Below are 16,059 nucleotides of genomic sequence, written 5' to 3' on the forward strand. Positions count from 1 at the left end.
CACAGGTTGTACTAGCCATATGACCTTATGCAAGATTAGTTAGCCTCTCCTAACTTCAGTTTCTTCTTCTGCAGAATGGGCAGTATTGCACAGAGGTGAAGAGCATAGAATCTGAATACACCTACTGCTTTCTAATGCTGTGATCTTGGGCTGCTTATTCTGTGCCTCAGTTTCTCCATATGCAAAGTGGGGAAAACAAATCACTATCTCACAGGGATCCTGTAAGAAGTAAGCAAAGTGCCTGGAACAGTGCTCAGGTTCAAGGTTCCAGGCTCCAAGCAAAAGACAGTGACTGAACTGAGTGGATAGTTTTGGAAGGACCGGCAAGGAGAAGCTAAGGGAGGAGGGAGGGCAGCATGTCCAGACTCACCTTTGTCTTTGATGAGGTTGTGCACTTCCTGCTTGACGCTGTCATTCCAGTGGGTGATGTCCACATGCAGGGCATAGTCACAACAGCTCTTCCCATCAGCCCACTCTCTCCACTTCTCATAGGCCTCAGTCAGGCTGGACTCAGGCTCAGGCACCACATGGTCAACTGAATGACAGAGACCCCAGATGGGTGACTCTCAGACACAGCCTTTGCTCCCCTCTGCCCAGGCCTGCTCCTGCTTTCTTAGCTGTGGCTAAGAAATCGCTATATCCTGAGCATGGAATTAACCTTTGAAGGGGTTCGCTGGTAGTTTCAAGAATGCTGATGACTTAAATGTCACCAAGCTATGTGATTTGGGGCAAATTACTAACTTCCCTAAACCTCAGTTTTCTTTCCTTTAAGTCGGTGCCAAGGAGGGTGGGAGTCAGTGTGTTACTAGTGCCTTTCTTCTGAGTTTATAAGATTAAATGGGAAAATGCATGTAAAGCACTTTAATACCTGGCTCATGGTAAGTGCTCAATAAATGCTAGCCATCAATGAGTGCCTACTATGTGTCATTATTACTAGCACTGTGGGGAGGTCAGTGCTAGTAAAAAAAGTCAGATTCTTCTGAGGGTGAAAGTGGGGATTTAAAGCTAAGTTAGAGCACAAGACATTGATGCTCTCTGCTATAGGACAAAGCTGGTATCAGTTACATAAACCTGATACTAGGCCCACAGATCTTATTTCCATGGAAACTTTTTGTCAAGAATCAGGTTTCTGGCGGGGTGCGGTGGCTCACGCCTATAATTCCCAGCACTTTGGGAGGCTGAGGCAGGCGGATCACGAGGTCAAGGGATGGAGACCATCCTGGCCAACATAGTGAAACCCTGTCTCTACTAAAAATACAAAAATTAGCTGGGCATGGTGGCACACGCCTGTAGTCCCAGCTACTCGGGAGGCTGAGGCAGGAGAATTGCTTGAACTCAGAAGGCAGGGGTTGCAGTGAGCCGAAGTAGCACCACTGCACTCCAGCCTGGCGCCTGGTGACAGAGTGAGACACGGTCTCAAAAAAATAAAAAATAAATAAATAAATAAAATAAAATAAAATAAAATAATCTGGTTTCTTTGAGGCCCAAACCTACACTCTTTCACCTGCAACCATGGATACATTTTTTTTAAACAATAGCATCTACAGTTGATGAAGAAAAGGCAAAAGTTACACTTTCGTAGTTCCCTGGATGGCTGAGGCAAAACACAACTAAGGACAAAGTACAGCTAAGGACAACTTTCCAGAGAGCAACTTTGAAACATATATAAAAAACTTGGACATTTTTCAAACCTTAACCCAATAATTATTCCCACACCTATGAATTATTCCTAGGGAAATAAATGAGCCTGTATACAAAATTTTGGTTCCAAGGATGTTTGCCACTTATTTATGTAAGTGAAAAACTGGAAACAATTGAAATTGTTAATAGAGGAGTGAGGTTAAATACATAAATCTTGATGCTTTTATAAAGCGGATGACGAGGAATCCACTTTAAATGTTGGGGTGGGATAAAAATGAATGAAAAGATATCCATGACATATTATTTAGCAAAAATGGCAGGTTAAAATATAGTGCATATACTATGTTCCTAGTTTTGCCAAATAGGATTTTTAAAATGTGTCTAATATACAGCCAAACTCTAACAGTAATGTGGGATTATGAGGTTCCTTTTCTTCTTGCATCTCTAGGGTACCTAATTTATCTATGAAGGACACAATTGTTTTTGTGGTTCTTTGTAAGTTTTACTCTTGTCACTGGGACTCTGACTTCCCTAGTGCAGAAGGCCAAGTGTAATACAAATCTCAAGGATGCCAAACAAGTCCAGCTCCTTGCCCAGATGGCAGAAGGCCAAACCAAGATCACTCATTCCCGTAGTCTTCTATCAAAGGCAGCCCAAGTGCACTTATCGGAAAGCAAATGCATAGAGCTACATTACTAGTGTCTGGGGCAACGCCAGGGCTTTTGTCGGCAGGCAGCTGCTGAGAAGTCAGCAGGCTTCCACCCTTCAGCTGGAGAAAAGCTTTGTTCTCCCTGAATTGCACCTTTTATGGCTTTGGTGCAATCTTTCTGGGCTTCCACACCCAACCAGCTGAAGCTGAACCCTGCTCATGCTTCTGTCAAAATGAAGTAAAAGACGGTGGATAATTCTACAGCTCCGGCTGTTCTGTGCTCTCAGGGGATGTATATGGTGTTAAAATAAACAGTGCTCTGCCTGTCCAAGTTTGGGGCCAGCACTGGGATGGGACCAAATTCATCAGGATTCCTTTGGGACAAGAAAGACTGCCCTGGAATGCTATTGGTTCAGTAACCCAATGGCGTGCAATTCCCTAGATTTTTTTGGAATTGCAGTAGAAAAAAACAAAACAAAACAAAACAAAACAAAACTTAAAAACAAGAGAAACTACTCCTACAGCTTGCCAAATGTTAAAGATATGAATTGGTCAAAATACAGCACAGACCAGGTAGCACTAAATGCGACTGGAAGTCAAAGATGCAGACGCCTCCAGCAGCAGTTGCTTTTGTGACGTGGCCAGTGTCCCAGGAGAAGTTTTAAACTGAGCTCAGTGAGTATGAAAACCTCCACCTGACACAGGTTCACCCACTGAAGCTCACTAAATTTCCAAGAACTATAATTCTCCATAATTCCTCTCCCTGTGATACTCCTTAGCTCCATTCATGCTGCTCTGCCCTCCTTTCTCAGACCCAAATGGGCAGTTTTGAAATAACGTTTTATCTTCTCTTCACAACTTTTTAAGTCTACTTTCACCATTTGCCCTGAGATGATATTTTCTGATTTTCCGTTCACTGCAGGAGCCAGTCCCTGTTGCTATGGCAGACAAGAGGGCAGCTGCTGCCATGGCCAAGAGTCTCATGAGTCTCCTCTATGTAGTTACAGGAGTGCCCATTTCCTCACCTCAATATGCTTTTCTCAGGTTCCATCAGGCAGAACAGCTATAAACTGAATTGGGGTAAGTATACAAGTTATAGTAAGAAAGCTCTGGAGATACATTCATTAAACACACACCTCTGAGAAACAGGAGTGTGTAAAATCTGAAGACTTACTGATCATGGTGGTGCCACCTGCTAAGGCCGCCTTTGTCCCTTGGAAGAAGTCATCTACTGTGGTCATTCCCTTATATGGCATCTGGAAGTGAGTATGGACATCGATGCCTCCAGGGATCACCATCTTCCCATTGGCTTCGATGGTTTTCACTCCTCCAGGAACAATCAGATTGTCTCCAATTTGTCTGGTGAAACAGTCAAACACCTCATCATTTAAAAGTGTAACTTCCAAGACAAATATAGTGTTAAGAGGATTTTAAACAGCGTTACTCGTATTTATCAAAGTAGTCTTTGCAAGTGACTCACAAGCTTAGCAATCTACAAACGAAGATAGATATACATACAGAAAACAATGTTTACAGTCACAGAATAATCTGATAGGCTGTTTGGTGGGACCATGTGTCCTGGTTTAGTACTATAACCCCAGCGGTTTGACAGTGTCTAGAATATAGTTTGTGTAATAATTTGTTAATATAAATATTTTTATTATTCCTTTCATTTTGTTCTTTAAGTTAAGGTAAGAAACAACACTTGGAGAAGGATCTAAAGAATATAAAATAGTGCACTGTTAGAAGAGACTGAGGAAGGTAATAGTGAACCATTTAAAGAACAGGTATGGGAACTTACCTAACTTTTAAGTGGGGTCATCTGTGTTCCTAACAAAAGATTCTATCTGGGATATTTCCCACCCAAGTCTTCACTCCCAATTCCACCCTTTGCTGATCATTTACCAGCCAATCACAGCTGTGCAGATTCACCAGGAGGAAGACAAAGATGCAGATGCCTCCAACACCAGCTGCTTTTACGACATGATCATTGTCCCAGAAGAAACTTTTAGCTGAGCTTAGTAACTATGAAAACCTCCACTAGACAAGGCTTCACCCAGGGAGCTTCAGGGCATCTCAGGGAAGGATGGGGGGAGAGTCAGGCAGAAGTATGCCAATGAGTATCTCACAGGCAAGCCTCCAAGGAAAATGACAAATACAACTAGTCCCCACACAATGCTACTTATAGATCATCCAGTATTACTTGGTTCCATATGTGGTATCACATCTTTGATTTAAATAGCTGGTCAAACACATCCACTATGGATACCAGGGAGACCTATGATTCATAAGCCTCTATATGACCATTAAAAATCTCCTATCTTGGGATATCTGTACTTCACTGTCCATGGCATAAATACTTTCCCCTTTTGTTCACAGGCAGCCAAGAAAGACACTCTCTTGGGGCAGTAAGGAGTCTACCACTGGCCTGCCAAACTCCAAGTTCTGGGACTAAAATAAAGACATCTCTAAGAGTTCCACTTTACCACAGCACCAATGAGCAATTCCAGAGCCACCATAATTCAAAATATACTGAAAAAATGCAGCCTCTGATCATAAGTCCATTCCAGTTCAGATACTGGCCAATTCTGTTCCCATTTTTCTCTCTCACGGGTTCTCCTCTAAGGAAAATTGAGAATCAAAAGCACAAAGAATTGCCTGGCTTGTGTGTGTGTTTATGTATGTATGTTTTCATCCATTTTTACAACTAGTTTAATACCAAGCCTGAAACGGAAATGGTTTCTCCCTTCTTTACTGCTCCACCAACCAAGACCACATGAATCCTTGAAGCCTCAGCTTCTATTTCCCCTCCTTCATCAAGTTTCTAGCAATAGCCACATCTAGTAATAAGGAGTAAGGCTGTGCTCTAGGTGCAGGTTATCTGCATTCAAAATCCTAGCTCTGCTAGCTACTAGCTGTGTAATCTTAGCCAAATTACCTTACCATGCCTCAATTCCTTCCTCTGTAAAATGTAATAAAAATGCCTCCTCCCTGGGGCAGGAGAATTGCCTGAACCCGGGAGGTGGAGGTTGAGGTGAGCCGAGATCGCACCATTGCACTCCAGCCTGGGTAACAAGAGCGAAACTCCGTCTCAAAAAAAAAAAAAACAAAAAACAAAAAACAAAAATGCCTCCTCCATAGGGTTGTGCTGCAGATTAAATGTGAATATATGGTAAGCCCATAAAACAGTTAGGTACCTAAGAATTTGATAAATGTCAGCTATTATAATTAATAATCAGTCTACTCCCTTCTCTGAATCTCACCTATTCTATGAATATAATACTTGATATGCTACTCCTTGGGAATGCTACATCGTTTGTATATATACATGTATCTCAATTCCCCTAAAAGACCATAAGGTCCCAGGGGGAAGACAGCATGATGATTTGGGCCTTGATAATAAGTACCAAACCGTGTAACATAGCGTGAGTCCAATGTCTCAAAAAACTGCTTGGCACATAGCAAGTATTCCACAGACAGACAAATAACTATGTGATAGTTAGAGGAGGTTATTTCTGTTCTTAAGCTCTGTGAGTTAAGAATATTGTTGGAAACATACAGAGTTTCAGGACTGAATTAGGATCATTTACTTAACCTTCTCCCCACTACCAACACACACATCGGATAGTTAAATTCCTTCTACAACATCCTTGGCAAGTGGCCTTTCAGTCTTTCTAATAGAGATGGCAAAAAGGATTCATCTTATGCCTTCAACTCTGGTTGTAGATCCCTGAAGCACTGTGTGAAGATGCATTCTAAACCTGTATTTAAGACTCAACTGTAAAAAGTTCTACGATCAGACAAGATTTGGCACATTCAGGGTATGGCCATAGCATCACTCTTATTCAAAATAGCACTGGAAGTTCTGATCAGGGCAATCAGCAAGAGAAAGAAATAAAGGGTATTCAAATAAGAGGAGAAGAAGTCAAATTGTCTCCGTTTGCAGATGATGTGATTGTATATTTAGAAAACCTCATCGTCTTAGCCCAAAAACTCCATAAGCTGATAAGCAACTTCAGCAAATCTCAGGATACAAAATTAATTTGCAAAAATCACAAGCATTCCTGCACACCAATAATAGACAAACAGAGAGCCAAATTGTGAGTGAATTCCCATTCACAATTGCTATGAAGAGAATAAAAATACCTAGGAATACAACTTACAAGGTATGCGAAGGACCTCTTCAAGGTGAACTGCAAACCACTGCTCAAGGAAATAAGAGAGGACACAAACAAATGGAAAAACATTCCATGTCATGGATAGGAAGATGCGATATTATGAAAATGGCCATACTGCCCAAAGTAATTTGCAGATTCTATGCTATCCCCATCAAGCTACCATTGTCTTTCTTCACAGAATTATAAAAAACTACTTTAAATTTCATGAATAATAATACTAATAATAATAAGCCTGTATAGCCAAGACAATCCTAAGCAAAAAGAACAAATGACCTAACTTCAAATTATGCTACAAGGATATACTAACCAAAATAGCATGGTACTGGTGCCAAAACAGATATGTAGACCAATGGAACAGAACAGAGGCTTCAGAAATAACACTACACATCTACAACCATCTGATCCTTGACAAAAACAAGCAATGGAGAAAGGATTCTCTAGTTAATAAGTGGTTTTGGAAAAACTCGCTATCCATATGCAGAAAACCAAAACTGGAGCCCTTTCTTACACTTTATACAAAAATTAACTCAAGATGGATTAAAGACTTAAATGTAAGACCTAAAACCATAAAAACCCTAGAACAAAACCTAGGCAATACCATTCAGGACACAGGCATGGCAAAGGCTTCATGACTAAAACACCAAAAGCAATGGCAACAAAAGCCAAAATTGACAAATGGGATTTAATCAAACTAAAGAGCTTCTATACAGCAAAAGAAACTATCAACAGAGTGAACAGGCAACCTACAGAATGAGAGAAAATTTTTGCAATCTATCCATCTGACAAAGAGTTAATATCTAGAATCTACAAGGAACTTAAGCAAATTTACAGAAAAAAAAAAAAAACAACCCCATCAAAAAGCGGGCAAAGGATATGAACAGACACTTCTCAAAAGAAGACATTTATGTGGCCAAGAAATGTGAAGAAAAGCTCATCATCACTGGTCATCAGAGAAATGCAAATCAAAACCACAATGAGATACCATCTCATGCCAGTTAGAATGGCAATTATTAAAAAGTCAAGAAACAACAGATGCTAGAGGGGATGTGGAGAAATAGGAATGCTTTTACACTGTTGGTAGGAGTATAAATTAGTTCAATCATTGTGGAGGACAATGTGGTAATTTCTTAAGGATCTAGAACCAGAAATACCACTTGATCCAGCAATCTGATTACAGGTATATACCCAAAGGATTCTAAGTCATTCTGCTCTAAAGACACGTGCACACATATGTTTATTGCAGCACTATTCACAATAGCAAAGACTTGGAACCAACTCAAATGCCCATCAATGATAGACTAGACAAAGAAAATGTGGCACATATACACCATGGAAAACTATGCAGCCATAAAAAAGGATGAGTTCATGTCCTTTGCAGGGCCATGGATGAAGCTAAAAACCATCATTCTTAGCAAACTAACACAGGAACAGAAAACCAAACACCACATGTTTTCACTCATAAGTGGAAGTTGAACAATGAGAACATGTGGGCACAGGGAGGAGAATATCATACACCAGGCACACCAGGGCCTGTCAGTGGGTGGGGACACGGGAGGGATAGCATTAAGAGAAATACCTAATGTAGATGACAGGTTGATGGGTATAGCAAACCACCATGGCACATATATACCTATGTAACAAACCTGCACGTTTTGCACATGTATTCCAGAACTTAAAGTATTAAAAAAAAAAATTTCTGTGAATAATTAGTGCTGCCTATCATGAGCTCTAAAATGAGGAAGCATTTGGCAACAAACTTTTCCCATTTTTGCAAATCTCTAAATGAGAAAACTTGCTACCTCCAAATAGAGCCAACTACACATAATAATATTTTAGTGAATAGAAAAATATAAAATCAATTGTGGCTTATATTTTGAAGATATTATTGTCATATTTTTTGGTTTGCCCATTATTTCCATTTCCCTTACTTCCAATACGAAAAAGTAATAATGTAAATTGGCAAAGTAACTATTTTTGTTCTTGCATTCATTCATTCATTCATTCATTCACTTGCTCATTCATTCAAATGTATTTGACGAATACATTAACCTTTAGCAAGTTATTTACTCTCTATATGCCTTTTTCTCCTCATCTCAGGAAAGAGGATAATAATAGCACAGTACTTACTTTGGAGGGCTGCTGGCTGATTGAATGAGGGAAAGCATGCAAAACATTTAACATTCTCCCTGGCACATATTACACACTAAATAAAAAGTAGCTCTTATCAAATCTTTATGTGCTAAGTTCTGAGTTAAGTATTGGGGATATGGAATGAACAAGATACATAAGTAAGATAGGAGAGTAAGACTCCTTACTCTCAAAGGAGACTAACAGTGTCAGAATTGCTATGATTAATGAAAGCACAAGCCAGTTTTGTTTGTTTGTTTGTTTGTTTTTTGAGGTGGAGTCTCCCTCTGTCACCCAGGGTGGAGTGCTAGAGTGCAGTGGCATGATCTTGGCTCACTGCAACCTCTGCCTCCTGGGTTCAAGTGATTCTCTTGCCTCAGGCTCCCGAGTAGCTGGGATTACAGGCATGCACCACCACACCCGACTAACTTTTGTATTTTTGACAGAGACAGGGTTTCACCATGTTGCCTAGGCTAATTTCAAACTCCTGAACTCAAGTGATCCACCTGCCCCAATCTCTCAAAGTGATGAGATTACAGGCGTGAGCCACCATGGCCGGCTGGGCACAAGCTGCATTGAGCTCACATAGAAGGGAAAGCTAGTCTAGACTTGGAGGCTGATAAAAAACATTGGTCTGCAGAAAACTATATCTAAGCCAACTTTTCAAAGATAAACGAGAGATCTCTTATAACCAAAATCTTTAACTAGTCAATGAAGTTAAGCCATATAAATATAAAATTGAAAGGGGCAGAGGGGGCTAATAGAATGGGTTGGATACACCAGTCTTATACAACATCTTATCGGCATGGTAGTGTACTTTGTTTCTGTAATGAAACATTATGTAAATCAAATCCTCTTTTAAAGTTCACTATGTAGGAAACCTACACATAAAACTCACCTGGTGGCCAGATACAGTGGCATACACCTGTAATCCCAGAACTTTGGGAAGCTGAGGCAGGTGCTTTATTAGGTCAGGAGATCGAGACCATCCTGGCCAACATGGTGAAACCCCGTCTCTACCAAAAATACAAAAATTAGCTGGGTATGGTGGTGTGTACCTGTAATCCCAGCTACTTGGGAGGCTGAAGCAGGAGAATCGCTTGAGCCAGGGAGTCAGAGGTTGCAGTGAGCTGAGATCACTCCACTGCACTCCAGCCTGGTGACAGAGTGAGACTCAGTCTCCCAAAAAAAAAAGAAAGAAAAAAAAATGTACCTGGCTGTGACACTTAACAGGCATCCAATAGTATACCATTTTAGAATGTAATTATACATCCCTAATGAATTTATTTGGAAAACTTGCCTGAAATATATGTCCTATCTGTGCTCTACTCACCTAAGTTCTATCCTCATGTCAAGGTTCAGTTTAAATACTCTCTCCACCCCAAAGCCTTACTTCTAAATGAATTTCTCCCTCTTTGTACTTCTAAATCACTTATCCTGACTTCAACTCCTTTGATACTTATTGTACAAAGCCTTATATTTTTAGGATGCTGTAATTTGTGCACATTTTACAGGATCCTTAAGAATGATGGCCACATTTTCCACTTTTCCATGACCCATAGAATGCTCATCAATACTTTCTGCACAAAGTTACCCTCAGTATAATTTCATTCTGTAGATTAAATTCAGATTTTTTTCACTACATTCATGTAATTCAAGCTTCTTTATGGGCCATGAATGAAGTGAGGAAATGCAAAAAGATAAAGAGAAGAAGTTCCATATACATACTTTATTAAGCCATCTTCCATGTAAATATCAGCATAAAAGGATTGATCATCATTGACGATTCGGCCTCCCTTGATAAGGAGACGGTCACTCTAGAAAAGAAGGAAAACATGAGTCATTATCACAGATAGTATTTCAGAGAAGAATGGTCTGCCAGGTTTTCCCAATTCATGTTCTAGATGTGTAGCAGAAACACATTTACCAAAGACATCTGTTGTTCAATGCGCTCAACATTTAAAGAGGTGTATTTGCTGGAGATCCAGTCTTTCTTGTTTGCCCTTAATTTAAATTATTCTGGAGTTTCATCTCTTGCTTCTGCAATCTATTAATATTAGAGCTACCTGGAAACATAGCTATTCAAGTAAGTGAGACATTCTTAATATTTTCTGATTTAGTATGCACTAAATATTTAAAGTGGGACAACATATGCCTCAGTGCCTAGTGTACTCTTTGGTACTCTGTTAACACTCAATAATGATTCTCAAAAATAGAACTTATGGTGAGGCATATAAGGAAAACAGGCTTTTAGAAGTATTTGTAATGACATGAGGACATGCTCAGATCGTGGTTATGTCTAAAACTCAAGATACTTACAAATGTATGCACAAGTACACACAATGTTGTAAAATGTATAAGAAAACCACTAGAGGGAAAAAAGGCAAAGTATCTATAGTATTTAATTCACAGTGGAGAAAGTATGTGGGATTTATATTTACCTCATTATACTCAATATTTCTCACATTTTCTGAGTACATTTCTTTATTGCTTTAATTATGAGAAAAATAAAGCCTTTTTAAAAAATTATAACTTAGATGAAATTTGAATGAGTTAACCAACTGAAAACAATGCAAATATACTCCAAAGTTATTAACAAAGTAAACATATACTTTATACGTAAGTCAGGAGAGGGAAAAATCAGTGTTAACTTTACAGATCACAGATTTCATTAAATGAATGAAGCGTAGACAGAAGTATGAGGGATGGATGCAGCTTTGTTGGGTTGATGGAGGAGAAAACAATTTCAAGGAGTCTGGCTGAGTGTAGCTATAACATGAATAAAGAATGAGAGGCTGGACTTTGTGAAGAATTCAACTTCACAAAGAGATTTCAACTCCATCCATCCATCCATCCATCCATCCCCAGGCCATTGCTTTTCTGGTGCTTAAAGGGAAAGTCTGGCAATAAAGAAATAAAGTCAACAAAACAAATCAAGCAATCTACAATTACAGTAAGTGTCACAAAATATAGGGGAGTGGGTTTGTTTAGAGACTGGAAAACATCTTTTCAGGGAAGAGCAATTAGATAGGAGGTGGGGTGAAGAACTTCTGTAGGTAGAAGGAATAGCATGTGCACAAGCCCAGAGGTAGGACTAAGTTTGTTTCTCTGAAAACCTTTAAAAGCTCAATGTGAAAGGAGTTTAGGGTTCAAGGAAGAAAGTGGCATTAAATCAGGCTGGGGGAGTAGGCAGGCTACTCACGATGGGTTTGGTAAGAGTTTGGGTTTGAATGAAAATACACTGAGACATACATCAGGATTGTAAACAGAGGAGTGAAGACCTGTGTTGAGAAGTCAGCTCTGGACTGCACTGCTCAGGGCAAATGTTCTCCATGGCTATTTGACTATGGGGATTAAGAGTCATTGATCAAGCGGTCAAGGGCAGGGAGATACCATATGCAAGGCCAACCATGGTCATCATTCCCTTGATGCTGATTCTCTAAGACCCTATTTGAGAACACCAGCTTTCCAAGAGGACATAAATTTTATGGAGGAGGCGACCCCCACAACCAGGCTGATTTCTAGGTTCAGAAATGAAAGGGCCAGAAAAGGAGATTTGAAGGTAGGCCTCATCTAGGATACAGAAAATTACCACTTAGCTTCTGCTGCTCTTCAAAGGTATTGCATAAGAAGAAATTTCATCATGTCATATTGTCAGGGGAAAATATATCTTTTTTAAAGATAAAGATCAACAAGTTATTTCGAAACAAACTACATATGAGGCAAGGAAGACATGCCTATGAGGTCAAATACAAACGTCCACCACATATGATATACAAGCCTCTCATGATCTGGTCTGTCAATATGTCCACCCTCATTTCTATCATGTATTGCCAATATTTAAAAATGACAAGACATGCAGTTCTTGTCACATTATGAGGCTCTCTATCCTCACATAATCACTTGGCATCTAGCAGTCATCTCCTTTGTCAAGGCTCCAAAGGGCTTTTCCTCCAGAATGTGTGACTGGACTTTCCAGCAAATTTTACCTGCTCCCGTTGCAATTTAGTTGGAAAAATAACAATGTTCTACTGTAGCTGATTTATTGTTCAATTATCTCCTGACTAAACCAAAGTTTCCTTTAGTCTTGGAACAATGTGTCTTTTGATATTTCTACCTTAGGTCCTCGAGCTCATCCTAGACAGCTGTTCCATACTGGTTGAATGAATAGGTGAAGGGTGGGACACAGGAGGTTGTATTATAACTACATGATGGAAAGGTGTCTGGGTCAGAATATTGTGGGAAGTTGACAAAAACTAGAGTTTTAAGAAAAAAAAAAGATGGCTTGGTGATCTACTATTTTAACAGTACTGCAAAATTATATGGGGCAGTCTTAGGTCTGTGCTTCCAAACTACTGTGTACGTTAGAAAAATACATATTCCCAGGCTATGCTCTATGTCACCAAATCTGTATTTTATAAGCTCCTTATGGAGCCATCAGCCAGCTTAGCACCAAGTCACAGACCGGTACAAGGAACCACTGCCCACCTCCCTGCCCCCAGCACTACCCCACAGTTCTGTGTGTGTCCAGGAAGGTGACAGAGCATCTGCAATAGGAGCTTCATAATAATAACAATCTTGGTAACTGTAAGAGTCCCATCTCATAGCTCAATGCTTTTCTGATTTTCTTTATCTTTCCAGCAAAGAGCTGAACTAAAGTGGTTTTTGGAAAGGGGCCAGTTTCTGTCTGAACTGAAACCAGTTATGAAATATGACCAGCCTACGACATTCAGCCCTGAGCCACTGGTGTGATCATCACCCCCTTCAACAGGCATCAAATGTCAGCAAAGGGACAAATGCTATCTCCAGCCCTATGTACATCAGGGAGATAGTAAGCGCGGATCCAAGTGGAATTAACACCACTGAGATGGTGTTAATAGAAACTTTTCAAATGGTAATTAAATACAATATTTCTGGCTCAATAATCAGTAATCTAAACAGAATCCAAAGATGAATGGTAGGCCTGGTGTAGGTTTCAGAGAAGAGATTAAGAAGACCTTTGCTCCATGGGCTATAAGTATTAATATTATTGTTATTTGTTTTCATCATGCAGAGCAAAAATATCAAAACCTGAACCTACAGAGCTCAAATAAATGCTCCCCCTAGGGGCCATCGGCTTGCCCTGATATCCTCCCCAATTGTAACTCTTTCCAGGGAAGGGGGATCAACTACAAAGGGCAGCCTACACAAATTAGTCATCAACAAAGAGGAATCTGAAAGGTAATTATTGGGCTTGGCACTGAGGAATGTGAGTGTGGGGTTTGACATAACCCCTGACCACCCCCAGGTCACATAAAATCAAACCTCACAAGACACAAAAAAATGTTTGTCTATGAATTCATGGATGAGACTGATGGATTAACACATGATAGGATCAAAAGCCAGCAAGATGAACAAACCCAACATCTCTGATTAAAAATTGCTCTCTTTTCTGCAGGTACATGGATGGAGCTGGAAGCCATTATCCTTAGCAAACTAACACAGAATAGAAAACCAAACCCTGCATGTTCTCACTTATAAGAGGGAGCTGAACAATGAGAACACATGGACACAGGGAGAAGAACAACACACACTAGGGCCTGTGGCAGTGGGTGGGGTGCCAGGAGGAGGGAGAACATCAGGATAAACAGCTAATGCATGCTGGGCTTAATGCCTAGGTGATGGGTTAACAGATGCAACAAACCACCATGGCACACGTTTATGTAACAAACCTGCACATCCTATACACGTATCCCAGAATTTAAAATAATAAAATAATTGCCCTCAGTGATGACTATGGTTCAGTGGGGCTCTTCACTTTCTGTTCCTGGCAGCCAAGACTGCCAAGCAACCATCAGCTGATGCCTGAGGAAGTCAAATGGTCTTGTCTACAAGTTAGCAGCCTTTCTAATGTAATTATGTATATAAATAATTATGATATCCCTAGGGCATGCTGTGGTCATCTGAAGGGTATCTTGGACCCAAAATGAATCTATTCAGAACCTGAAGCAACCAGCTACTGACTGTGCCTTAGAGCCTGCACAGCTACCAAGAGCAGAGTGTGTCACTGTCTTCCAGACCAGTGGGGTTCTAGGCATACCAGCTGGCAAGTCTGGATCCAGCTGGGTTTTTCCCTCTGCTGGGAGAATCAGACAGGCCACTTAACTACGTGTGTGATCTCGAGTTTGGACTTAACCTCTCAGGGCATCATTTTTCTTCATCAGCCCAGAGCGGATAATAATACTTTGCATAAATATTATATTTACTCCATTAATATTATTTATAATACTTTGAATGTTTTTAAGCCTTAAGAAGTATGTTGGTGAGAGACTATTGTTTCCGTTTTCCAAATGGGGAGATACACAGAGAGAGATGAGTGACATTTCTCCAGGTGACAGAGTAGATTAGTTCCAACTGGAAGTAAATTCAGGTCTCCCATCTCCTGGAACAGCACTGATTTCTCCTAGGCCCCTGTACCAAGTGTCTTTAAACCTTATTACAAGTGGCTTTTTCTGACAGGGCTCTCTTCTCTGTTTAATATTGAATTTGCTCCAGTGTCCAAACTGCTGAGCAGTTCTCTGAGGTAGGTAGCTTTAGGAATCCAACTTTCAAGCCACTACTTATAAAATCAGTGCAATAAACTTGCCCCTTATGACCTGACTATGTTAATATAGTTTATAAAGGGATCTACTTTGCAATCCAGCTTTGCACAGGACCTTAAAGTGTGATAAAAGTCTAACATCTTTTCCTTCATTAGGATATGATACTGATTAGAAAACTAACCATAAAGAAACTCAGCGTGAGAGGAGAATGAAAGACAGAAAGAGGAACAAAGAAATGAATAAAGGAAAGCAGTAAAAAATAGAGGGAAAGCAAAAGAGAGGGAGGAAAAAAGGTAGAAAGGAAGAGAGGGAGGAAAAAAGGTAGAAAGGAAGAGAGGGAGGAAAGAAGGGAGGGGAAAAAAGAAAGGAAGGAGGACAGGCACGGTGGCCACACCTGTAATCCCAGCACTTTGGGAGGCCAAGGCAGGTAGATCACCTGAGGTCAGGAGTTTTAGACCAGCCTGACCAACATGGTGAAACCCAGTCTCTACTAAAAATACAAAAATTATCTGGGGGAGGTGGCATGGGGCTGTAGTCCCAGCTACTTGGGAGGCTGAGGCAGGAGAATCACTTGAACCTGAGAGGCGGAGGTTGCAGTGAGCCGAGATTGCGCCACTGCACTCCAGCCTGGGCGACAGAGTGAGATTGAGTCTCAAAAAAGAAATAAGAAAGAAAGGAAAGGAGGGAGAATAGGAGGAAGAGAGGAAGGCAGGGGGAAATGGAAGATGCAATAAACACCATAACAAGGGATGTTATTAAGAATGACTGATGCAAGGTAAAATAGGGAATGAAAAGGCAGAATCTTGAGCTAAAAGCCTACTAGAGACATTGGTTTCCATTTTAGTTTTCTTCCCCTAGTCTTCAACTTAGAGAACATAAATTA

General features: G+C 40.3%; 1 protein-coding gene across 3 annotated transcripts in view; it reads right to left on the reverse strand.

Annotated features, from left to right (window-relative positions):
* DPYSL3 (dihydropyrimidinase like 3) overlaps positions 1 to 16,059 on the reverse strand; it is a 118,703-nt gene that overhangs the window by 25,242 nt on the left and 77,402 nt on the right. For all 3 annotated transcript variants that reach the window (XM_017513250.2, XM_037733016.1, XM_017513251.2), the window contains exons 2-4: positions 10,324 to 10,412; positions 3,465 to 3,649; positions 371 to 535 (exon numbers count right to left, since the gene is read on the reverse strand). In XM_017513250.2, the coding sequence (XP_017368739.1) occupies positions 371 to 535; positions 3,465 to 3,649; positions 10,324 to 10,412 (439 nt within the window). The remainder of the gene's footprint in view (positions 1 to 370; positions 536 to 3,464; positions 3,650 to 10,323; positions 10,413 to 16,059) is intronic.

This window comes from Cebus imitator, unplaced genomic scaffold, assembly GCF_001604975.1.
Source record: "Cebus imitator isolate Cc_AM_T3 unplaced genomic scaffold, Cebus_imitator-1.0 Scaffold489, whole genome shotgun sequence".
Taxonomy (NCBI): Eukaryota; Metazoa; Chordata; class Mammalia; order Primates; family Cebidae; genus Cebus; species Cebus imitator.